The sequence below is a fragment of the Cervus elaphus genome, chromosome 31 (assembly GCF_910594005.1).
Source record: "Cervus elaphus chromosome 31, mCerEla1.1, whole genome shotgun sequence".
Classification (NCBI taxonomy): Eukaryota; Metazoa; Chordata; class Mammalia; order Artiodactyla; family Cervidae; genus Cervus; species Cervus elaphus.
This window is the reverse complement of record NC_057845.1, coordinates 27,058,267-27,084,968: the sequence shown is the minus strand read 5'-3', so window position 1 is coordinate 27,084,968 and position 26,702 is coordinate 27,058,267. Positions and strand designations below refer to the sequence as shown.

At 35.8% G+C, this 26,702-nt stretch overlaps 1 protein-coding gene across 5 annotated transcripts in view; it reads left to right on the top strand.

Moving 5' to 3' along the window:
- Positions 1-26,702, top strand: part of ROBO1 (roundabout guidance receptor 1) — a 443,607-nt gene that overhangs the window by 65,465 nt on the left and 351,440 nt on the right. For all 5 annotated transcript variants that reach the window (XM_043893137.1, XM_043893140.1, XM_043893138.1 and 2 more), the window contains exon 2: positions 21,660-21,986. In XM_043893137.1, coding sequence (XP_043749072.1) covers positions 21,660-21,986 — 327 coding nt within the window. The remainder of the gene's footprint in view (positions 1-21,659; positions 21,987-26,702) is intronic.

Below are 26,702 nucleotides of genomic sequence, written 5' to 3'. Positions count from 1 at the left end.
CATTGGGGAAACTTTTCCATTATAGGTTATTAAAATATATTGATTAAAGTTCCCTGTGGTGTACAATAGATCATTGTTGTTTACCTATTTTATATATGGTAGTATGTATATATTAATTCTAAACTCCTAATTTTTCTCTCCCCTGCCCCTTTGTCTTTTGGTAATTATGTTTGTTTTCTGTGTCTGTGGATCTGTTTGTTTTGTAAATAAGTTTATTTGTATTGCTTTTTTAGATTCCACATGTAAGTAATATCATGATATTTGTCTTTGACTTTCTTCACTAAATATGGTAATCTCTGTGTCTGTTCATGTTGCTGCAGATAGCGTTTTTTCATTCTTTTTATGAAAAGACACACCGTACAAATATTCCTTTGTACGGTGTGTATGTGTATGTTTACCACATCTTTGTTATCCATTCATCTGTTGAAGGTTGTTTCCATGTTTTGGCTATTGTAAATATTACTGTTGGTGGCTCAGACGGTAAAGCGTCTGCCTACAATGTGGGAGACATGGGTTTGATCCTTGGGTCGGGAAGATTTCCCTGGAGAAGGAAGTGGCAACCCACTCCAGTACTCTTGCCTGGAAAATCCCATGGACGAAGAAGCCTGGTAGGCTATACAGTCCATGGGGTTGCAAAGAGTTGGACATGACTGAGTGACTTCACTTTCACTTTCTTTCAAATATTACTGCTATGAATATTGGCGTGCATGTATCTTTTTGAACTATAGTTTCCTCCAGATAAATGCCCAGGAAGTGGGGTTGCAAGATCATTTGACAACTCTTTTTAGTTTTTTAAGAAAACTCCATTTTGTTCTCCATAGTGACTTCACCGATTTACATTCCCACCAACAGTGTAGCAGGGTTCTTTTTTCTCCACACCCTCCTGAGCATTTATAATTTATATAAATGGCTATTCTAAGTGGTGTGAGGTAACATCTTAGTGTAGTTTTGATTTGCATTTCTCTAATAATTAGTAATGTGTGCTAAGTTACTTCAGTCATGTCTGACTCTTTGCTTAACTCTGGACCATAGCCCACCAGGCTCCTTTGTCCTTGGGACTCTCCAGGCAAGAATACTGGAGCGGGTTGCCAAGACCTCCTTTAGGGGATCTTCTCAACTCAGGGACTGAACCCTTGTCTCTTAGGTCTTCAGCATTGGCAGGGAGATTCTTTACAACTAGCACCACCTGGGAAGCACAAATAATTAGTAATATTATTGAGCATCTGTCTGTGTGCCTGTTGGCCATCTGACTGTCTTCTTTGGAGGAATGTCTGTTTAGATCTTCTACCCATTTTTTGATGGATTTTTTTTTTTGTTTGTTTGTTTAATATGAACTTGTGTATTTTGGAAATTAATGCCTTGCCAATAGCATCATTTGCAAATATTTTCTCCCAGTCTGTAGGTTTTCTTTTCATTTTGCTTATGGTTCTCATTGTCCTGTAAAACCATTTAAGTTCAACTAGGTCCCATTTGTTTATTATTGTTTTTATTTCCATTATTCTAGGAGACAGATCCAAATATATGTTTAAAACATTGAGTTGTTTGAAAAAAAATAAATAAAACATTGAGTTGTTTGGCTAATAGGTTTATAAGAATTAGAACTTGAAGATTTCCTGAGACTAGAATTTCAGCTTGTTTTAAGAATTAATAAATGTCTGAATGTAAGTTTATCCCTTAAATGGTATAATCCAACATGAAAATAGTGGTTTGACCAAGTATGAGTATTTTGGAGGAAGGTTCTGATCCGTGTGAACCAAATTGAAGGCACAAATAAACAGATTTTTAAAGGTGATATAACTAGGAATGCAGCATTAAAGAAAAATCAGATATTTAATAGCATATTCATATTCAATTTTCAACTCTGCATATTAAAGGATTAAAGAGATTTTAAAGAAACATTTTAGAAAGACAATATTACAATCAAAGTAGCAGAGAACAATAGATTACAGAAGAAAAAGTTAGAATTTAGCATTTTTTAAGAAAAGTGTCAAATTTTTTGGAATTTTTAAAAGATACCTTCAAAAGATCATTTTTGAAGACAGGCATCAACCCTTAAACTTTTAAAAACACATTGATCCCCAAATTCCATAACTAAGATGAGATATTAAGAAAGCAATTTAATATATGAATGAAAGTATATACACTATGATTCTAAACTTTAGATTTAGATAATTCTAAACATTTGAAATAAACTTCCTTCAAGGAAGTTCAGTTATGTTAATTGTAGCACATCAGTAAGATATTAACATTTAAAAATATATTTTTCATGAGTTCCTAGTGAATGGGAGAAATGTTTACTGTAAGCAAAAAATTAATTTTAGAACATGTCATGTAAAAATGGATAGAATAATATTGGAAGGGAGGATACTTAAAATAATAGCCTTGTTTTTTTTCTGTAAACATATGGAATTATAGATAAATATTATATTATTTAGTTTACTCTGTACTTTCCACATTTTCTATATTACATTTTTTTTTTGGACCTGGACATTATTTATTAGTGCCATCTACAAATTATTAATCATCTAGAGGAATGTCTTTCTGTTTTTTTTTAAATTTTTATTGTAATATATTTTCTTTGTAATGTTGTGTCAGTTTCTCCTGTGAAGTGAATCACCTGCACATATACATATATCCCCTCTGTTTTCTATTTCCTTTCCATTTAGGTCATATAATACAATTTTTATTACTTGTTTTGATTTGCATTAATGTTTATAAATTTTTATTTATAAAAATAATATATGAAAGGAAGTATAATTTTTTGGCTATTGATTTTCATGGGTTTGTTCATACTATTAGTAATTTTTCACTTCAGTAAAATTGATAGAACTACTCAAGATAAGTTATAATTCCTACCCCTGGAATAAATTTTGCCATTTTCTCTCCCAGTGATTTCATAATGGGCAAATATTTGAGTAAAATGTTATTTCCTATTCTATTTGAAGAATGTATTCTTGCAAGTATATGTTAGTCATTGGTATTTTAGATTTTTTAATACATGGGTATACTAAATATTGTGTTATGGCTCTGCTAATAAGTGGAGAATAGCTGTTATAAATATAGATTCTGAAGCCATTTTACCTGAAACCATGACTTCATATGTATCATATATTACCAATATGACCTCAGGTGGATTACTTACCATTGCCAAGCTTCAATTTTCTCATCTATAAAATGGGATTAATAATAACATTGCAGTTTTTTTTGTGTGTGTGATAATTAAATGAGTTAAAATGAATTCAAAACACTTAGAAAACTGAGTGGTGCATAGTAAGCACTGTGAAATTATTTGCTACTATTGTTATTAATAATAGTAATCATTGTAATATTTTTCAGTTCAGTTCAGTTCAGTTGCCCAGTCATGTCCGACTCTGCCACCCCATGGACTGCAGCATTTCAAGCCTCCCTATCCATCACCAACTCCTGGAGTTTACTCAAAGTCATGTCAATTGTGTTGGTGATGCTATCCAACCATCTCATCCTTTGTCGTCCCCTTCTCCTCCCGCCTTCAATCTTTCCCAACATCAGGGTCTTTTAAAATGAGTTAGTTCTTCGCAACAGGTGGCCAAATTATTTCAGTTGCTGCATCAGCATCAGTCTTTCCAGTGAATATTCAGGACTGATTTCCTTTAGGATGGACTGGTTGGATCTTCTTGCAGTCCTAGGGACTCTCAAGAGTCTTCTCCGGCACCAAAATTCAAAAGCATCAATTCTTCGGTGCTCAGCTTTCTTTACGATCCAACTCTCACATCCACACATGACTACTGGAAAAACCATAGCCCTGACCAGACGGACCTTTGCTGGCAAACCAATGTCTCTGCTTTTTAATATGCTGTCTAGGTTGGTCACAACTTTCCTTCCAAGGAGCAAGTGTCGTTTAATTTCATGGCTGCAGTCACCATCTGCAGTGATTTTGGAGCCCAGAAAAATAAAGTCAGCCACTGTTTCCCCATCTGTTTGCCATGAAGTGATGGGACCAGAAGCCATGATTTTAGTTTTCTGAATGTTGAGCTGTAAGCCAACTTTTTCACTCTCCTCCTTCACTTTCATCAAGAGGCTCTTTAGTTCTTCTTTGCTTTCTGCCATAATGGTGGTGTCATCTGCATATCTGAGGTTATTGATATTTCTCCTGGCAATCTTCATTCCAGCTTGTGCTTCACCCAGCCCAGCGTTTCTCATGATGTACTCTGCATATAAGTTAAATAAGCAGGGTGACAATATACAGCCTTGACGTACTCCTTTCCCTATTTGGAACCAGTCTGTTGTCCCATGTCTAGTTCTAATTGTTGATTCCTGACTTGCATAGAGATTTCTCAAGAGGTAGGTCAGGTGGTCTGGTATTCCCATCTCTTTCAGAATTTTCCATAGTTTATTGTGATCCACACAGTCAAAGGCTTTGGCGTAGTCAATAAAACAGAAGTAGATGTGTTTCTGGAACTCTCTTGCTTTTTCAATGATCCAACGGATGTTGGCAATTTGATCTCTGGTTCCTCTTCCTTTTCTAAATCCAGCTAGAACAACTGGAAGTTCATGGTTCACGTGTCGTTGAAGCCTAACTTGGAGAATTTTGAGCATTGCTTTACTAGTGTGTGAGATGAGTGCAATTGTGCAGTAGTTTGAGCATTTTTTGGCATTGCCTTTCTTTGGGATTGGAATGAAAACTGACCTTTTCCAGTCCTGTGGCCGCTGCTGAGTTTTCCCAATTTGGTGACATATTGAGTGCAGCACTTTCACGACATCATCTTTTAGGATTGAAAATAGCTCGACTGGAATTCCATCACCTCCACTAGTTTTGTTCCTAATGATGCTTCGTAAGGCCCTCTTGACTTTGCATTCCAGGATGTCTGGCTCCAGGTAAGTGATCACAGCCTCGTGATTATCTGGTTCATGAAGATTTTTTTTGTACAGTTCTGTGAATTCTTTCCACTTCTTAATATCTTCTACTTCTGTTAGATCTGTACCATTTCTGTCCTTTATTATGCCCATCTTTGCATGAAATATTCCCTTGGTATCTCTAATTTTCTTGAAGAGCTCTCTGCCTTTCCCATTCTATTGTTTTCCTCCGTTTCTCTGCATTGATTGCTGAGGAAAGCTTTTTTATCTCTCCTTGCTATTCATTGGAACTCTGCATATTTTTAAAGTGGTATAATTTCAGAATGCTTAATCATATGAGAGATTTATATCCTCATAGGCTTAACTTCTAGTTCAGTGAATCTCAAACTTCAGATTTCATTAAAATCATGATGTGTAAAAGTACCAGTTAGGCATCCTCACACCCAAAGGGCATGACTAAATAGATCAGGGACCATTTGTACATGCGCGCTCAGTCATGTCCGACTCTTTGCCACCCTGTGGACTGTAGCACGCCAGACTCTTAGGTCCATGGGGTTTTCCAGGCAAGAATACTGGAGTGTCTTGCCATTTCCTACTCCAAGGTTCTTTGTGACCCGTTAATGGAACCCATGTCTCATGTGTCTCCACGTTGGCAGGCAGACTCTTTACCAGTGTGCTACAAAGGATCGCTTACCTACACCTTTAACCTCATCCCAGGTTTAAAGCAGGTAAAGAAAATGAAGAAAGAATATTTAGAGAAAACTCTTAAGCAAATAAAGGTATGAAGATGAGACAAACATGCGACCGCATATTGAGGCTCAATGCTTTCGTTTTATATTAAATATTAAAAAAAATTTTTTTTAAATTTACCTACTGAGTGAGTTGTTAGCTACTGCTGTTTGGAATGCCTGTGCCTGATAGTTTGGAAGGCTTTATTTTGGTGAGCCTTTATTTGCTTCTGATCAATTAAATGCAATTTTATGCATAAAGGTAGTAAAGAAAATGCTTATTTCAAAAGAGAATTACTTTTACTTTTCAGAAGACCGTATTATATAATACTGTTCTAAATAAATACAGTTCTAAAATGAATAAAACAAAAAATCAAACAGAAACAACCTTATACTTCATCCCTCTCTATCTCAGTTCTTATTTGAGTACTAGCAGAAAGCTAGAAAAATAGCTATGATATTGAGATATTCTACTAGTTATTAACAGGCGAGTAGGGAAAATGTAAATATATTTTGATAATGTAATTTACTCTTAATTAATTATTAACAGAAGATCTCAGAATTGCTCATAAATAGTCAAATGTGAAAGAAAAAAATATCACTTTCTCTGAACGGCATAAACTAGGAATTACCTCGTAATGATATTGAAGATAAGTAAAATAATTAGGTCTATTAGCATCCTAAAGAGAAGAGGTGATTGATACCTGTCAATAAATTTAAATCCATATCCAGTCTTTAAACTCCTAGTGATCACACAGGGCATGACCAAGCAGCTCTCTGCTTCAGATTTGTGGCCTCTGCTCATTCAAATCTCACAGACTTTCAACCTTTCCAGCAAGGTTTATTTTTGGTTGAAGACATTTGCTTCTGCTCATTATATCTTGCATGCATTAGGTTAATTCTAACTATTTGGAATACAGCTCTTTTTCATTTGTTCACTGAGTATTTCTGTGTGTCCTCAAAAAAAAAGTTTAATGGTGGCTAAAAGGTATATAAATGCATATATTGGGTTGGCCAAAAGTTCATTCATGTTTTCATAAGCTCTAATGGAAAACCTGGAATGAACTTGCTGGCCAACCATTACATGAAGTGCACACAGTGTTACTTGTATATCATTCACATGAGCTTTGCATCTTTCAGTTCAGTTCAATCACTCAGTCGTGTCCGAATCTTTGCAACCCCATGAACCGCAGCACACCAGGCCTCCCTGTCCATCACCAACTCCCAGAGTTTACCCGAACCCATGTCGATTGAGTCGTTGATGCCATCCAACCATCTCATTCTCTGTTGTCCCCTTCTCCTCCTGGCCTCAATCTTTCCCAGCAGCTTGTGCTTCTTCCAGCCCAGCGTTTCTCATGATGTACTCTGCATATAAGTTAAATAAGCAGGGTGACAATATACAGCCTTGATGTACTCCTTTTCCTATTTGGAACCAGTCTGTTGTTCCATGTCCAGTTCTAACTGTTGCTTCCTGACCTGCATACAGGTTTCTCAAGAGGCAGGTCAGGTGTTCTGGTATTCCCATCTCTTTCAGTATTTTCCATAGTTTATTGTGATCCACATAGTCAAAGGCTTTGGCATAGTCAATAAAGCAGAAATAGATGTTTTTCTGGAACTCTCTTGCTTTTTTGATGATCCATCGGATGTTAGCAATTTGATCTCTGGTTCCTCTGCCTTTTCTAAAACCAGCTTGAATATCTGGAAGTTCATGGTTCACATTCTGCTGAAGCCTGGCTTGGAGAATTTTGAGCATTACTTAAGCATGTGAGATGAGTGCAATTGTGCGGTAGTTTGAGCATTCTTTGGCATTGCCTTTCTTTGGGATTGGAATGAAAACTGACCTTTTCCAGTCCTGTGGCCACTGCTGAGTTTTCCCAATTTGCTGACATATTGAGTGCAGCACTTTCACAGCATCATCTTTCACGATTTGAAATAGCTCAACTGGAATTCCATCACCTCCACTAGCTTTGTTCCTAGTGACGCTTCCTAAGGCCCTCTTAACTTCACATTCCAGGATGTCTGGCTCTAGGAGAGTGATCACACCATCGTGATTATCTGGTTCGTGGAAATCTTTTTTGTACAGTTCTTCTGTGTATTCTTGCCACCTCTTATATCTTCTGCTTCTTTTAGGTCCCTACCAGACCCATAGGGTATATATTTATAATGGGTCTATCTTCCTTTTCTCCTTTGCTTTTCACTTCTCTTCTTTTCACAGCTCTTTGTAAAGTCTCCTCAGACAGACATTTTGCTTTTTTGCATTTCTTTTTCTTGGGGATGGTCTTGATTCCTGTCTCCTGTACAATGTCATGGATCTCTATCCATAGTTCATCAGGCACTCTGTCTATCAGATCTAATCCCTTAAATCTATTTCTCATTTCCACTGTATATATTTCTCACTTCCACCGTGTATGAGGGATTTGATTTAGGTCATACCTTGCATCTTTTATAACTAAAAAAGAGAGAAATGTACTATTCTTGTTTGTTTGCACTCTTGTATTACCTGCATCTAGCAAAGACCTGATATAGTGTGAATACTTAGTACATATATTTTGGGTGAGTAAATGAATGCTAAAGAGTTAGCAATGGATATGCGTTTGGATAAACTCTGGGAGTTGGTGATAGACAGGGAGGTCTGGTGTGCTGCGGTTCATGGGGTCGCAAGGAGTCGGACACGACTGAGCGACTGAACTGAACTGAAAGAGTTCGCAAAAGTTGAATTTTATTTTCTCCATATTTTTGGAAAATGTTATTGGCTTTCACAGTTGTAAAATAAGATATTTTGTTGTGAAAATAACACCAGAACTCATGCGGGTGCATGCTAAATCACTTCCATTGTGTCTCTTTGCTTCCCTATGGACTGTAGCCCATCAGGCTCCTCTGTCCTTGGGATTCTCCAGGCAAGGGCATCATGGAATACTTGAAAACTAGAGAAACTTGGAAGGAAACAAGACCTATCCACTTTACAGATTCACTCAGAAATTGACATTAAAATTCCTTTTTGATCTTTTTTTTTTTCGTTTCTTTCTCCCTCTTTCTCTCTTTCATTCAATCTCTTGTGCTAGAATTGTGCAGCTTACACTTGTGGGAATCTTTGTATTTGTGGTACACATGATACTGTGTACACTTTTCAGTGGCCTTAGAATTAATTTTGAAGAACATTCCCTATTGTGGATAGACCAAAAGTCTTGTATGTTCACACCTCTTCTGGGAGGCCATTACTTCAGGGCAGCTTATCTGTGGATGTTTGCTTCCAAGAAGCAGGATTAAGGAGTCCCCTTACTGTCTCTTGAACTCAGCGGGGGACACTTAACTGCCTCCAAGCAGGGATATGCATGTATTTCATGTTCTAAACTTTATAAATACATGTGGGGTCACCGGTCATTTTTTCCCCCTTACCTGTTTATTTTTTCAACAAATTCTGTTGAGTGCCTGCTAAGTGCTAGATGCTATTGTAGGCACTGGAGATGTGTAAATTTCAGTTGTTTTCTAACTAGTAACTAAACACAAGTATTTCAATATTATACATGCTTTCTAATCAAAACTGATTTTGTGACTTCTTGAAAAATTAATTAAACCACCATCAAAATAATGATTAAAAGTATTATATTTCCTTTTTGATGTTGCATTAACATACAAAATGATAAATTCATATACAGCTCATATTACCACAAATAAAAACTAAAAAATTCTTTGGAAAGAAAATGACACCAGACCACTGTTCTATATGAAAAAAAAATTCCAAACATACCTGCAAAAAAGAGAGATATACAAATCTCAAATCAGAGTGCAAAAGAAGAAAAATATATTGTTCTTAGAAGAATTTTTTGGAACTTTATAATTTTGCATCACAGTTTACATATGGTAGTAATTAATGTAATAGTGGATTTTTCTGTTAGATTAACTACAAGTAGTTTTGTTGTAGACTGATGAATTATTTACTTATCCCTTTAGAAAATAAAGATTACTGAGTAGATTTCTAAGTTAACATATGGAATAGCTTTTAAATCCTTATATCTCATATATCAAGGGTTTAGATTCTGTCGCTCAACATTTTTTTATTAGGGAGCCCTTAAGAATCTGTAAGAACTAAATTTGGGATATAATGAGAGAGAGCTAAGTGGAAGTTACAGAGAGGTAAAGATGAAAGTTTGCTAATGTGCAAAAAAGTTTCTTTAGAAATTCTTGTTCACGTCAGGAGTATTGACTGGGTTTTAAAATGAGTGAAGTTGACTGCATTCCTATAGAGATTTCTCGGTAATCTTTTAAAAGGTTGTTTTAAGTATTTTTTTTAGAAGAGTAATTGTCTTTAGACTCTTTAGACCATTATTTTTAGAATTGCAATCCCATACTCTACCTTGCAGAGATTAAAAACCTACCTAGATTCAAAAGTTCTCTAAATATGGCTCAAGCATGACTGACTAATTTAGAAAGTAAAGTTAAAAGTTTTATTTTAATACTTTAATTGATTTAAGGCTATTGATTTAGTAAGTTATATCTATACAGATTCTATGAAAATCTAGTGTAACTCTTTAGTGAAAGAATTGATAAATATTACTTTACATAATCATTATTTAAAAAAACTTCTGTATAGTTAAGGAATCGCAATTTATCTGTATTTGTTTTTACACTTATAATTTATGGTTTAAATATATATTTTTAAACACAAAAATAAGATTATTTTCAGAAAAAAGGTGTTCCCCTCAGAAATTTGAATTCAGGTCAGAGAAAGATTAGTAAGCCAGGTTTATTTTATACAGTTAGAAGAGTGTTTTTGAGTTGGCATTTCAGTAAAGAAGTCTGCTCATGTTCTGTGTACTGAAGTTATAATTGGCTCCAATTTATAACTATTCAGTTTCCATATTACATACAAAAAATAAAGTATAGATTAACAGTGATTGAAATGCCATGTAATTTGTTTTAACATGTTGAAAATTCATTAGGATGAACTAAATTTCCTTAGCAATAAAAGTAGTCACAGGACCACCCGTATACTGTTTCACAGTTCAAAATATCCAAAACCCTTTGTCTGTGAAAAATGGTCCTAAAAGCTGAAGTAAGATATTTTATTTTCAGACCTAAATATCTTGCTCCTTTAGGATAAGCATTAATAAATACAGGGTTGTTTGTGAATTTTGATAATCTTAGTTTATCTCTAGAGAGTTGACTTGAAATGTTATTCTACACAGTTACCAACTTTATCTATTTTTCTGGCTATACATAGGATTTTTATATTGGTAATGAACAGGAAAAGAAAGCCAATGCAACTATTCACTCAGTTTATTGAACATCTTTCTGATCATTAGCTTGAGCTCATTATCAGGTAGATTACTTATCTCCACTTTGCTTAGGTCTTCATCTGGGGTTCTGTCTTATTCTTTCATTTGACACGTATTCCTCTGTCTCCTTATTTTCCTTAATTCTCTGTGTTTATATTTATGTATTTAGGTAGGTTGGTTTGTTTCCCAGTCTTGGAGAAGTGTCCTTACATCCTGTGGGTCCCAGCAGCATGCTCCTCTCTGTTCACAGAATTGTATGCTCTTGGGGAGCCCCCTGCGTGGGCTACGTGGGACCTTTCGTTGTGGCAGGGCTGACCTCTGCGGGTGTGGTGGTAGGCGGTATGGGACTGTGGTGTCCTTCTAAGCCCTACCTTCAGCAATGACTGGTGTGACCCTCTGGTGACAGGGTAAGCCCTTAGCACTAATAGGTTTACCCTTAGCTCTAAGAACGCTAAGAGTAAGGAGTGCAAAAAAGATGCTTGCCTACACCAGTGTCTTCATTGTATAACAAGCTCCCCAAAATGGCTGCCTCCAGTATCTGTGTCCTCAGGGGAGTTCTAGTTGCATCTTCCCTCTCTGGGAGGCTCTCTGAGATCAGCAAGTGGGTCTAACCCAGATTCCTTTCAACTTCCTTCTTCTGGGCTGGGACTCAGAGTGTGTGACTTTTTTGCATGCCCTTTACCAGAAAAGTCTGTTTTCTGTAACCAAATATAAGGCCCTTTGGCCTCCAAAACCAGATATTCTGGGAGCTCATGTTCCTGGAGCAGGATCCCTGAGTTAGAGAGTCCAGTGTGGGGTTTAGGGGAAAATTTCAGCAATTGTGATTATCCTCCTGTTTGTGGGTCACATACCTGGAGGTGTGGGTCTTCACTGTACTGTGTCTCTGCCCATCTTTTCTGTCTGATTTTTGTTCCTGCTTTATAGCTTTAGTTATGGAAGATCTTCTCTGCTAGTCTTCAGGGCATTCTCATAGATACTTGCCCTGTCAGTTCAGTTCAGTCACTCAGTCGTGTCCAACTCATTGCGGCCCCATGGACTGCATCGCGCTAGGCCTCCCTGTCCATCACCAACTCCTGGAGTTTACACAAACTCATGTCCATTGAGTCAGTGATGCCATCCAACCATCTCATCCTCTGTCATCCCCTTCTCCTCCCGCCTTCAATCTTTCCCAGCATCTGGGTCTTTTCAAATGAATCAGTTCTTCACATTAGGTGGCCAAAGTATTGGAGTTTCAGCTTCAGCATCAGTCCTTCCAATGAATATTCAGGGCTGATTTCCTTTAGGATGGACTGGTTGGATCTCCTTGCAGTCCAAGGGACTCTCGAGAGTCTTCTCCAACACCACAGTTCAAAAGCATCAATTCATCAGCACTCACCTTTCTTTATGGTCCAACTCTCACATCCATACATGACCACCTGAAAAACCATAGCTTTGACTGGATGGACCTTTGTTGGCATGGTAGTGTCTCTGCTTTTTAATATGCTGTCTAGGTTGGTCATAACTTTTCTTCCAAGGAGCAAGCGTCTTTTAATTTCATGGCTGCAGTCACCATCTGCAGTGATTTTTACTTGCCCTGTAAATAGTTGTAATTTTGGTGTGCCTGTGAGAGGAGATGATCTTAGGGTCTTTCTGTTACACCATTTTGGCCTTCTCAACCCTGCTCCATATTACTTTAAAAGCCTTGCTGTGTCTTTTAAAGTCTTGAAAATAATATATTTAATCAGTATATCTATATGGACTATTTCCCCCCTGGAACAGAGCTGCTTCCTCATAGATGACCTTAAAGGCAACATCTGATAATTCTTAGTAAAGCAACCTAGTTGGCTGTGCTAAGAGGTCTAGTTTTCTTTTATTTCTTTTATTTTGTTTTCATTCTCTTTTGAACTTTTTTTTCTGGAATTGTGCCAGATCTTGCCAAGAGTTGTATCAGTTCAGTTCATTCGCTCAGTTGTGTGCAGCATACCAGGCTTCACTGACCATCACCATCTCCCAGAGCTTGCTCAAACTCATGTCCATCGAGTCGGTGATGCCATCCAACCATTTCATCCTCGGTCATCCCCTTCTCCTCCTGCCTTCAATCTTTCCCAGCATCAGGGTGTTTTCCAATGAGTTGTCTCTTGGCATCAGGTGGGCAAAGTATTGGAGCTTCAGCTTCAGCGTCAGTCCTTCCAATGAATATTCAGGGTTGATGTCCTTTCGGATTGACTGGTTTGATCTCCTTGCAGTCCAAGGGACTCTCAAGAGTCTTCTCCAGCACCACACAATTCTTAATGCAATATAGGTGCAATATGCAGGTAGACTGATGGGTAAGAGGGTGAGAGAATTTAGACTTTAATATCCAAATATTTTTGTTTGGCATTTTATTGAAAATAACATTCTCTTAGTTGCATGTTAATTGGAAGTTTTATGAAAGGGCAGATAGCAAGCATGAACTCAACCAAACAGCTCAACCCTCCAACCCTTTTGCCGCAGCTCATAGTGAAATCCTGGCTGATTTGAGTCAGCTGAGGCAGTTCTTGGAGTTAATGCCATAGTAGCTTCTGTACCATCATATTATTAAAAATAGGGGGATGGGCAAGCAATATTGTTTCTAAAATTTAACTTATGCTGCTGTCAGTCTTTCTCACCTCTCTGGGGACACCGCCATATGATATTAAATTCTGTAGAAATATTGCAAAAACACCAGGGATTCACTCCTGGATTTTCATTTTGGTCTATTTTGGTGATCATTTTAGATGGTAACAGACAGTAGCAATGGCACTCAGTTAATTAGTGAGATTATTCTAAGTTTTGACTAGAGAAGATCCCTCTTCCCCCATTTGCTATGTAGAATTATAATCAAGGAGAATTAGGATGGAGCAAAGTACCTAAGGAAAATGGCGTGATCCATTAATCATGTAATTATTTTAATGCATCCTGTGTTCCTTTACTCTGTATAATTTCAGGTGAAATTACCTAATTTTTCCGTAGAATGGGCTCTGTTTTTCTAGTTGGAGTAAGCATCAGTATTTGGGAAACCTGGATAACTCAATAGAGAGAATGTTTATGTCTGCTGTCTACACAGTGAGTAATTAATAGGTGCTGTCTTCTTATTTTTAACAAATATCTCCTTGTAGGATGAAATTCTGACAGGCAAATTATAGGATTGGTGCCCATGATAGAATTTATCTTAATAATTGGAGGCCTTTTGCTTCTTAAGATGTAAATGGAGCTTAAATGAAAAAGGTTAAGAGGCAAAGCCCTTTAAGAATGTAGGTACTCCTTTACAAATATGGGTATGTTGTCAAGGCAGTATATATTCTACCCCCACCCTTGGGCAAATGTCACTGAATTGTCTATTAATATTCATTGTGCGTCTGTCATGTACTCATTGAACTTGTTTCTCTTGTGCTTTTAGCAATAGCACAAGCATTCTTGTGCTGCAAGATGTTTTAATATGATATATGATATGAATGGATATTTTAATCATTTTAGGTTTTCTTATTTTACCTACCAAGAAGTAGGAAAAAGAAATTTGGATCAAAACAAGAATTTGTTAATAAAATAAATACTGCTTCTCTCATTCTACTAAGAAACAGACTTGAAAACATAGACAGACAAAACCCTGAGACATGTTTTACTGCTTATACTAGGAAAGAATAAAATCATACATTTGAAAAAGTAGAATTATATATTTGTATGTTTTGCATACCTCAATAGAATATTAGAAAGTCAGTCTGTTAAATGGTTGCTTACTTTTGTTTCTGCAAATGTGTGTCTTAAAAGGGGGGAGCACTTTATATCCAACTAGGAGTTTAATTCCCTCATAATAAATCTCATGTGACTTTGATATATTTCCTTGAAATACTTAGCACTTACGTGTGTATCTTTTTCCAGCTGTGGTTGTGTAAATATTTAGATATTTCAGTCACTCATGTTTATATTTTATCTTCCAACCGGGCAGTTGTTGAAGGAATCCTGCCCTGCCTTTTTCCCTGATGCTGCCCTTGCCTGGAGTCAGTTGTGTTATATTCCCAAGGTTCTACCAGGACTGTTGCCAAGGGCAGCTGACATTATCATCCTAGTTCCTTGTTAAAGCCTCGCTCCATCAGCTCCTTTCTTATTTTACCCTCTCTTCTTTGTAACTTTTTTAGTTTCTTATGCAAAATTTGAATTTGGTTTTGCCTAGTGTAATATAAACCTTTTATTATATAAAAAATGCTCAAATTAGCATAACTAGAATGGTGGTTGTTGGATGGTTTATAGGAACTCTAAATTTATGATCGAATAAAGAGGGCTTTTTATGAATCGTGTGTCAAGAATATTATATAAAGAGAGCTGCTTTGACAGTGTGGAGATGGACACGATGTTTAAGGAAAAAGATTGCAGTAACTAGGGGTCTTTCACTAACTCTCTTCTGAGATTTATCTGTGCTCTTCCCTATTTATTCTTGGTGTAACTCTCTCAAGGTCCTCCTTTGAGAAAGTGAGGCACAGTGATTCACAGAAGTTGGGGGGCTTTTCCCTCAAAGCATGTTGGTGGAAAATAAGAGGAATCAGTGATATTTACCTTTAATTGTGCAAACAGTATGTAGAAATTGAGATTTCTCAAATATTAAAAACTGATAATATAGGATAACTACTCAGAACTGCAAGCTCATATTGGAGAAGATTACACAGTACAAGGAATGATTTATATTCTCATGCACTCATCATGAAAGTCTTTACTGAGTTAAGCGACTATGGAATCATATGATTTACAGTTAGATATTCTGATTGCAAGGGAAAAGAACATTAGATGTCATCAGGTTTGACTGCGTCTTGCTGTTTTTATTATCTACCTTTTAAAAATTAAAAAAATTTTAAATTAAAAATCAATATTAACAACTTGTAGCATTGGAAGCAAGAGTGGACAAAGCCTGTTTCACTTTAGATTTTACTTGATTAATCCTAGCAGTGTTTATGGAATAGTGGGGAAGAGCAAGGATTTTGAATCTGATTTTAAAATTGGATCCCAACACTGCCACCTTCCAGCTGAGTGACAGCAGAGAGTCTCAGTCCCCCCATATAGATACCAGATAACAACACCACACCTCATAAAGATGCTGTTGTGATAAAGGAGATGACGGACATTTCATATTTGTTTTCTTTCCGTTTGTTTTCTTCCTGCTTAGTCATGATAATAAAGAATAATTTATTATGGTTTTTATAGAGATAATGATTGCCATTTATAATTGTTACTATTGAGGTTAACTAATCACATGTTATAAATGTGACTGGAATTAGAAAGTTCCTTTCTTCAAGGTTCTATGTTATGAGAAATGTTGCATTTCTGTGTTTTTTGTTATGATTTCCAAAGGTTTTGGCTCTTCTGTCAAATAACTTTTTTTTTTTTTTTTGCTGTTCATCCTCTTTGGATGCTTATATGCTAACAGAGTGTGTTTTCTTTTGAAGTGTATTCCTCAGAAACAAAGTTCAGTGGGATGTCTTGTAAAAAGAAAAATAAAAACAGTTCAATGGCCAAATAAGTTTGAGAAATGCCACATATTATATTCTTCTTCTAGCACACATAGTGTGCATTAGCAAGATTAAAAGACTCTCAGAACTGCAGTTCTCTTTTTTGAGCAAACAAGCTGAGGAAAGAGTATTCCATGGAGCATTTTGAAAGTTTAGCCTTTAATAGAACAGAGAGCATTTTTATTGCTGAAACTCTTTTACTGAATGCTGCCGTACAAACATCGTGGTGAAAATCTGGGCCCGAGTTCTCCACTTCCAAAGGCACGCTGGCCATGGTCCAGGTGTGTGGGGCCATAGGTTAGAGACGGGGAGAGTCCTCAGCTCCACTGTATTTTCACGGAGCCTGGGTGATCTCCAGTTTCTTTAATTGGCCGTTACTTCCTCTATACACTCTCCCTAGACAGTTTTATTCTTTCCCAGGGTTTCAGTCTCCAGCTTGATTCTCATCTACAGATCCAGCTGAGATTTTTTTTTTTTCCTTGAGGTCTGGATATTTCATTGGCAACTAGTTGTCTTCATTTGTGTATTCTGGAAGTATCCCGAACTCTCCATGACTCATGCTGAATAAATCATCTCTGTCCTTCTTCCTCTGACCATATTCACTCTTTTATTATGGACCTTCACTGGGGCTGCCCTTCACCCATTGCTCAGACCAGAATCTTGAACTTTCTCTACCCCGCTGCTTCTCCTGCATCTTCTGCATTTTTCATTTCCGTCTTTTCCCAAATTGTCAGTGAGTACATCCTGTTGATATTGTAACTATCTCTAGATCCTTCCTTTTATCTTCCTTCCTGTCACTCAAGATCCAAGTACAAGCTTTCAGAATTTATTATTGAAAGAGTGCGAAAGTATCCTAATCCCTTCCTAGCTAGCTGCTGCATTCTAGTTTCATAGTACTGATAGTGAGCTTTTTAATACCAAACTTGAGCATGCAGTTCCTTGCTTACAGTATTTGAATGTTATTGCCACATGATCTGCCTCCTGAGAAATCTGTATGCAGGTCAAGAAGCAACATGTAGAACTGGACATGGAAAAACGGACTGCTTCAAGATTGGAAAAGGATGTATATTGGCACCCTGCTTATTTAACTTATACGCAGAGTACGTCATGCGAAATGCCGAGCTGGATAAAGCACAAGAGGGAATAAGGATTACCGGGAGAAATATCAATAACCTCAAATATTCAGATGACACCAGCCTTATGGCAGAAAGCGAAAAGGAATGCAAGAGCCTCTGATGAAAGTGAAAGAGGACAGTGAAAAAGCTGGCTCAACATTCAGAAAACTAAGATCATGGCATCTGGTCCCATCACTTCATAGCAAATAGATGGGGAAACAGTGAGAGACTTTATTTTTGGGGGCTCCAAAATCACTGCAGATGATGACTGCAGCCATGAAATTAAAAGACGCTTACTCCTTGGAAGAAAAGCTATGATCAACCTAGACAGCATATTAAAAAACAGAGACATTACTTTGCTAACAAAGGTCCATCTAGTCAAAGCTATTGTTTTTCCAGTGGTCATGTATGGATGTGAGAGTTGAACTATAAAGAAAGCTGAGCGCTGAAGAATTGATGCTTTTGAACTGAGGTGTTGGAGAAGACTCTTGAGAGTTCCTTGGAATGCAAGGAGATCAAACCAGTTAATCCTAAAGGAAATCAATCCTGAATATTCCTTGGAAGGACTGATGCTGAAGCTGAAACTTCAGTACTTTGGCCACTTGATGGGAAGAACTGACGGATTAGAAAAGATCCTGGTGCTGGGGAAGATTGAAGTCAGGAAGAGAATGGGACGACAGAGGATGAGACAGTTGGATGGCATCATTGACTTGATGGACATGCGTTTGAGCAAGCTCCAGGAGTTGGTGATGGACAGGGAAGCCTGGCGTGCTGCAGTCCATGGGGTCATAACTGACATGAACACAACTGAGCGGCTGAACTGACTGAACTGAACCAATTGCCTTCAGTTAGGTTCCAGAACTTTGGCTTGATGTACAAAGCCATCACATTACTGCTTCATCAGGCATGGGCGTCACAATCTCTGACATCCGCCTAAACTGAGATCACACAAGTGTACTGTATTCTTCTCTATCTGTGCCTCTGAATGAAATCCTCTTCTTTCTTTTCTTTCTGACTCAGTTTTTTAAGACCCACCTCAAGTTTCTTATGTTGGCATACCTCTCTCAGGCAGTCTTAAAGTGCCCATTTTTTATATTCTCATAGCAACCTATACATGTCAGTTTCCTGTCTGAAATACACTTTCAGAATATAACTAAAATCTGCTTAAATTAAATATATGTGGCCTCAGCAGTTGATCATCATTAGCATCCAGCTTTCATAATTAGAGCCAAAATAAAGGCCAGTAATATAGTATAATGCTTTATTTTCTGGAGCTTTCCAGTACTTGTATTTGAGTAATCTTAAATTCAATTTAAATTTCATTTGCCATCAGTATAGCTTTTGTGAAAGACAACGAGTTTCCAAGTAATTTTTCCCCATGTTGCTGGCTTATTTCCTCTACTTCTAGAGCCTGGTTTCATTTAAAAGATTTATGATATGTTGTATACCATGCACTAAACTAAAGCTATTTCTCAATATTTCAGATTACAAAACTATTACTCAGTATTTCAGATTATATATTTTTTGTTTCATGGTGGACATAAGCAAATAATAGATCTTTTAAGTTTCATCATTTATCATTTCATTAGGAAATAGTAACTGTAGTAATTACAAATTAGAGCTATAAATAAACTCCATGCAGAGTTTATAGTCTAGTAGAGGTTAAACAGTGTGTATATATGGTTACAATTTAAAAATAAAATCTTTTGGGACTTCCCTGGTGAACCAGTGCCTAAAACTCTGCACTCCCAATCCGGGGGGACCAGATTCAATCCCTGGTCAGCGAACAAGAAACAAGATCCTGCCTGCTGCAACTAAGAGTTCACAAGATGCAGCTAAAGATTCCACACGCCCCAATGAAGATTGAAGACCACATGCCCAAACTAAGACCTGGCACAGCCCAATAAATAAAATATAAAATTAAAGAATATTAAAAATAAATAACAAAAAATTAAAATGAACTATTTAAAGTATTTTCATACAGAGCATGATAAATAAGATTCAGATCATTGCACTCAAATAAGGTTTTGCTGTTAGCACTTTTTGTTTACTCAACACATATTTATTGAATATGTATAATGTGTTCAGCAATCTGCCAAGTGTAAGAGAAGAAACCATGAGCAAAATTAGACCCACAGAACTTCAGAGTAATGGGAAAGACAGAGAGTGTTCAAGGCATCTAGTGAAAAAATTTAAAATATAATTCTCATTATTTTACCACAGGTAGTTTCATATCCTTGCTAAAAAGTAGCATTTAAATTTTGTGGTAAAGAGCAGAGAAGGTAGAGATTTGAAAGAGGAATGGGTATACATTAGAATAAGATCTTTTTGAGACCAGACCCTAAGACAGGCATAGGCCTTGGAAGGAGGAAGCTTAATATATGTATATATGTATATATATATGTATATATATGTATATATGTATGTATATATATGTATATATATATATATGTATGTATATATATGTGTATATATGTATATATATATGTATGTATATATATGTATATATGTATATATATATGTATGTATATATATGTATATGTGTATGTGTATGTGTGTGTATATATATATGTATATGTGTATGTATGTATGTATGTATATATATATGGAACAAACAGAAAACTCAAGTGAAGAAAGCAGAGAAAGCAACAGAATAGGAAGGGTCCTGAGAGCTAGATAGGGAAATGAACACAGACTCCAGTAGGTCTTGTTAAAGATTTCAAGAGCAATGAGCTTAAGAGTCACCGAAATAGGGGAGGACCCAGATTGTATTTGCACTTCAAAGCCTTCATTTGGCTGCATTGAAGTGAAGCTATTTAAGAGCTTTCCTAAATCCTGGTGGGAATCTACAGCAGTTTGATCTGGGATGGTAACTGGCTGTACAGATTGCGATGAGTAGATTGATTTGAGAAATTTGAGGGAGGATTAAGGGACAGAAAGACGTGTCAAGCAAGACTGCTATTTACTTTTCTTTGTTCACTGAGATTGGAACACTAGATGAGAATAAGGTTTAAAGTTTGGTTGTTGAAGTTGAGAAATCTTTAAGATTTTTACATATTAAATCTATCCATGGCAACAATAAGGTAGGAACATTACAGATATGAAATTTGATCCCCGTTTTAGTGATTACAGTCTCGTTGGAAAAAATAAGGCACAAACAGAAAATATTTAAATGACACTCATAGGACTTTGCTTATTAAGCGATACATATGGTCTAGAATGTAGCTCCTCACCTAATATCCTTTTCAAATTAATATTTAATTATTTAAACTCAATTGTGTAACATTTCATCTTTGAAATCTACTAAAGTAATAAAATAATGATTGGAGACTAATGAACTTAATTTATTGAATAAAAACTCTGAGAAAGTATATATATGCATATATATAAATACATATATATAACATATGTGTGTGTTGTATATATATGTGTGTGTGTGTGTGTGTGTGTGTGTATGTATGTATGGGGTTTCCCAGGTGATGCTAATGGCAAAGAATCTGTCTGCATTACAGGAGACCCAAGTTCCATCCCTGGGTTGGGAAGATCCCCTGAAGTAATGGCAACCCACTCCAGTATTCTTGCCTGAAAAATTCCATAGAGAGAGGAGCCTGGCAGCCTCCAGTCCATGGGGTTGCAGAGAGTCGGACATGGCTGAGCAATCCTTATGTATACATAAATACATTAATATATTTATGTACATATATTTATTATTTAGAAAGATATAAAAGTCTGTATAAAGTTCCATCCTTCATATTTCAACATAAATGTTCATTAATATATAGCATATGTTTTACTAAAGTGTTGATTGATGTTTTATTGAGGAGGAGATTCCAGGAAGCTTTGCCATTATTTGTAACAGTCAACAATTCTCTGACACATTCCTCTGCAAAAACAGGCACGTACATGGTACAAACAGACAGGGTGATGGGTTCTGAACAGATTTGTGGACAGGGGATTTGGAGAGTAGACGGAATTTGTACAGACAGAGTTTTAGCAAGAGCACTTTCTAAGTGGAGGGTCAAAAGGATTCAGGAATTAGAAAGTATGGTTAAAGTAGACACCAGAGGGATTAGTTAGGAAGGAGGTTAGGAAGAGTAGGTCAGTACTATGCAGTGTTTATTAGATGGTAGTGCTAACGCCTGGGCTTTTGAAATAAGACTTTTAATTGTTTTCAAGTGATGATATGAAGCTATTTTGTCAATTCTTCTGCAGGCTCCCGTCTTCGTCAGGAAGATTTTCCACCTCGCATTGTTGAACACCCTTCAGATCTAATTGTCTCAAAAGGAGAACCTGCAACTTTGAACTGCAAAGCTGAAGGTCGCCCCACACCCACCATCGAATGGTACAAAGGTGGGGAGAGAGTGGAAACAGACAAAGATGACCCTCGCTCACACCGAATGTTGCTGCCAAGTGGATCTTTATTTTTCTTACGTATAGTGCATGGACGAAAAAGTAGGCCTGACGAAGGGGTCTACGTCTGTGTAGCAAGGAATTACCTCGGAGAGGCTGTGAGTCACAATGCGTCGCTGGAGGTAGCCAGTAAGTAAAGTGGGCTTTTAGTGTTGGGGAGCATGTGGCCTGTGAAGTGGTGGAGGGCTGGTAGCGTGGGATCATTTACCTTGTTCATGATAAGAAAAAATTAAACATGTATCACAGGCTTTACCTGAGGAAGATCTGTAGCTTTATATGTGTATATCCTCCACTATTTATTGAATTTTCTGAATTTCTCATCCTAGCTGGTTATTCAAGGTAAATTGGGATTCATACATAGTTGTGAACTGTTTTACTTAATTAAAAAAAAAATTTAAGAACATTTTTATATTATAATGGACTGTGAGTTGATTTACAGTTTTGTGTTAGTTTCAGGTGGACAGAAAAGCGATTCAATTATACATATATCTATTCTTCTTCAAATTCTTTTCTCGTTTAGGTTTTTTATAGTATTGAGCAAACGTCCTTGTGTTGTGTTACCTTTTGGAGCTGTTTTCTGTTGAAGATGCTCACTGAAATTGATTTATTCCCTTCCTTTTTTCCTTTTAAATATATAGAGTATGAGGATATAAAAAGAATACTGTAAGATATTTTTCATTTGTCTTCATTAGGAGAAATACTTTTGACTGGTAGAGGAAGTTATGGTTTTAAACTGTTCCCAATTGTCAGAACTATATTATACTTTGGGTAAAGCTAAATCTAGAGAAATGTATATATATGCCTCATACTTTATCATCTTTGCTACACTGTAGCGCACCCTGAGAGGAAAACATGTGATGGGAATCCTTGGGTGGTTGATGGTTCAGTATATTTATACAGATAAAAAAGGCCACTCATTTGAAATTACCCCAGGAAGGATTTGGTTAACTAATGATTCAGTTGTTATATCTAGAGTCTAGATGTGTATTGTGTTTGAATTAGAATCAGGCTTTTCTTATTTTCAATAAGCATTCAAGAGTCAGAAAATTTCATTCCCTTGAAAGAATCCTGCTGAGTATATGTATATATGACAGAAATTGAGAATTGTGTAGGGATTAGAAAGACAAATGAAATTTAGATCTAATTCACTTTAAATTTGACTATAACTATATATGAAACTGTATATGTAACTGTGTCTATTTTTATATAATGTTTTCTAAGGTGATTGATATTTTAACATAATAGGCTTCCCTTGTAGCTCAGCTATCAGCAATGAGGGAGACCTGGGTTTGATCCCTGGATTGGGAACATCCCCTGGAGAAGGCAAAGGCTACTCATTCCAGTATTCTGTCCTGGAGAATTCCATGGACTTTATAGTCCATGGGGTCACAAAGAGTTGGACACGACTGAGTGACTTTCACTTTCACTTTCTTTCATGTTCAAAATTCTAGTTATGTAGTCAATTTTCATAATCTTTAACATTACATCCAACATTCAACTAGAACATGACTATATAGAATCACAGATAATTGTGAAATTGTAAACTTAGAAAGGAATTTACAGACAGATTATTCCAACTCAATCATATTATTAATATGGAATCAGTTCCAAAAAACTTAGATGATTTGATTCACACTCACAGAGCCACGTAATACCAAATACTTGAGACAGAAGGCCAAAGATATCTTATATGAGCATAAAACTTAATTAGATAGAATAAAAAATCATTTAAAACTATGTCAAAACTAGACATTCACATTTTTAAAACATTTACCTGAAACCCAAGTTTATATTTCTCTGTTTGAAGTTAACTGATAATTAACTTACTGTACTTTCTCTTATTGCCTTGATTCTCAGTGTAGGTCTTAGAACTAAATCAGTGATATGTAGAAAAGCTGGAATCACAGCAGAAAGATATTTTTCTTTTTCTTTGTATGTTTATTTTTTAAACTCAACTTTAAATGTAGCACAAGCAAAAGAATTTAAAGGTTCAGCTTACTTAGAAGAAGACATGTATTTTGCCAAAGACATCTTTTAAACTTACATTAACACTTTTTTAACTCTTGACACCATTATATTTAAGAATAATTATTTTCTGTGAAGATAAGTGTAAGTTAATATTTGAGAGCAAATTTAAATCAAGAAAGATGATGTCGGCCTAGATAACTGAGGCCAACTCTTGTATGTAGTACCTAAGGAACTAAAAACCAGGAGAGAAATCAGTGATTGTAAATTTTCTGGAATTATAATTCTTTATAAGAAATATGTAGCAACAGAAATATCAAAGATCATCTCATGTTTCTGTGTTACTATCTACTCTCCTTGCATTCTTGTCATTGTCAGAAGTTTTTTTTACAAGTTGTTAGAGTTGAATTGAGTGTCTAAATGCTTACCCTCTATATCTTCCTTTTCAAAACACCTCTAGTTTTACCTCAGATGATCAAGATATCCTTAATGCACTGGGATTTAGAGACCTGTCTGTTTTAATCTGGCTTTTGTGAAGTTATTTTAAAAGGTACTGTTAGTTTCCAATTAAGCTCTTTTCCTAACTTAGACATTCCATAACCTTGAGAGTCCATTATGAGAAAAGTTCTTGCAGTCTCAGTCAACAAATATACGATCATGAAATTGAAACCAGACAGAAGATCATTATATAACTTTTACCAGTAAGATATTCTAATACACAGTCCCTAAATGCATAGTTCACAAATCTTAGTGAGATAGTCCTGACACATTCCAAAATGTTTTCAAGCTCCAGAGGAAAAAAATAATTAATAATTATAATTTACTGAATAAAATTTAATGAAACTACTCTAGAAAATACTTTAAGATCTCATTCATTAATAATTCATATAGTTGGGAAGGGGAAAGTAGATATGGTACATTTGGTATTAATGAGGATAGTATAATAATAAGGATCCATATTAGTAATATAAATATTTTAAAAAGCTTAAGTAGTGTTTGCTTCCAATAATTTTTATACTAGTTAAATTGCAAAAATTAAAAGGATATTTTTGTTTAGATAAATTGTGGTGTTTGGACACATAAGTTTTATGGGAAACATTAACTTCTCTATAGTTTAATTTTTTTTTTTTTTAAATCATGGTTCAGTACACTACAAATAGATGTGTAGTAATATAATTCACATATATTTCAGTTATCTATTTTAGCCAATAGTTACTGCTCATTCACCATTTTAACATATGTTTGCATTGTAAAATCAAAACTAGCCTTTTGTGTATTACATAAATACCAGACAGGAGGGTAGACAGGGAAAATTGGGTCATATTTGCTGTAGGTTAAATCTATAAAGCACTATTATAGCTTGGTTTTATTATTTCCTGGAGTGTATTATTATTATTTTTTTATATTTTCTTAGTTTAGGCACCAAAAGTTCAATAAGAGCTATTCTTCTTTCTCCCAAAGGCTCAGACACAGGAAGACAAAGATTGCATCTAATTTCTTAGTGACGCTATAGCCCAAAGTAATAGCATTAACAAAAGTGTCTTGAGGCAACACTGGTTTCGCAGCACAGTTGTTGGTAATGTCTTTAAAAACATTTCTCTGTGTTTTATTTGCCTTTAAACCAAGTTTTACAGCTGTAACAACTGGATTACTTGGTTCCTAACAATTGTCAATCTCTCAAACAATGGGGAGAAAATGATATGGAATGTCATTTCAAACTTTTATTTTTGTATAAAAATAATAATATTCTTGTCTTTCATGTTTTTAATGTTTATTTAAATTTAAATAATGCACCAAGAAGATTGTATTTCTTGGTTATTTTTAGGATTAGTTATTTTTGTTTTCATTTAAATCCAATTATATTCAATTTGGTTTCCCAGGTGGCACAGTGGTAAAGAATCCACCTGCCAATACAAGAGACAGGAGATGTGGGTTGGATCCCTGGGTTGAGAAGATAGATCCTGGGTTGGGAAGATAGATACCCTGAAGGAGGAAATGGCAACCCACTCCAGTATTCTCTCCTGGAGAATCCCATGGACAGAGGAGCCTGGTGGGCTACAGTCCATAGGGTCCCAAAGAGTTGGACACAACTGAGCTACTGAACATGCACATATAACAAAGCTGGACCCAGTGAAAAGCACTGACCAATCTTTAGGTGATCATCTTTGCTATGTCATAAAAGTTGTATTCTTGTTCTTGAAAAATCAATTTTGATGCAATTAAATTTATCTCACACAATTATAAATTCTAAGAATTGGAATGCTAAGAAATATATGGTAGTCCTTAAACCTACAGTTTCCATCCATTTTTGGAAGCTTACCTCTGTAACCGTAAAATCATTTTTAATTACAGATACATTTTTAAATTTTATTTTTAAATTATTATTTTTCTTTACAAGCCAAGAATGATATATCTTGATGAGGACTTCCATTTGTAAATTTAAAATATATTTCTCTTTCTGAGACTTATAAAAACTCACTGTTTATCTACTTCAGTTTTGAACTGAACTTTTTAAAAGTCTTACAAGTAGTATTTCTTGTTTGATTTGAACTAGCTTTATTTGATAGTCTACTGAATGTTTAGAAAATTTTATGGGTATGTTTTTTAATTAATGCTCAGCATTACCAAATTATTAATACCAAGTCATTAAATTTAGTTCATCTTATGCCTGGCGTAAACTGATAGCACAGTTTTTTTTTTAACACAACTTATATTAATAAGTATTTCAATCTTGGGTAATTGCCTTGAATTTTAGGGAAAGTTAATTTGAACCTTGACCTTCATGCTTTCAATTGCAGAACATGTCTCTCTGTGTCATCTGCTAAGCAGTGCATAGTCAGCATATGGCTGTTTCCTATGTAAACTGTTTTCTCCTGAGGA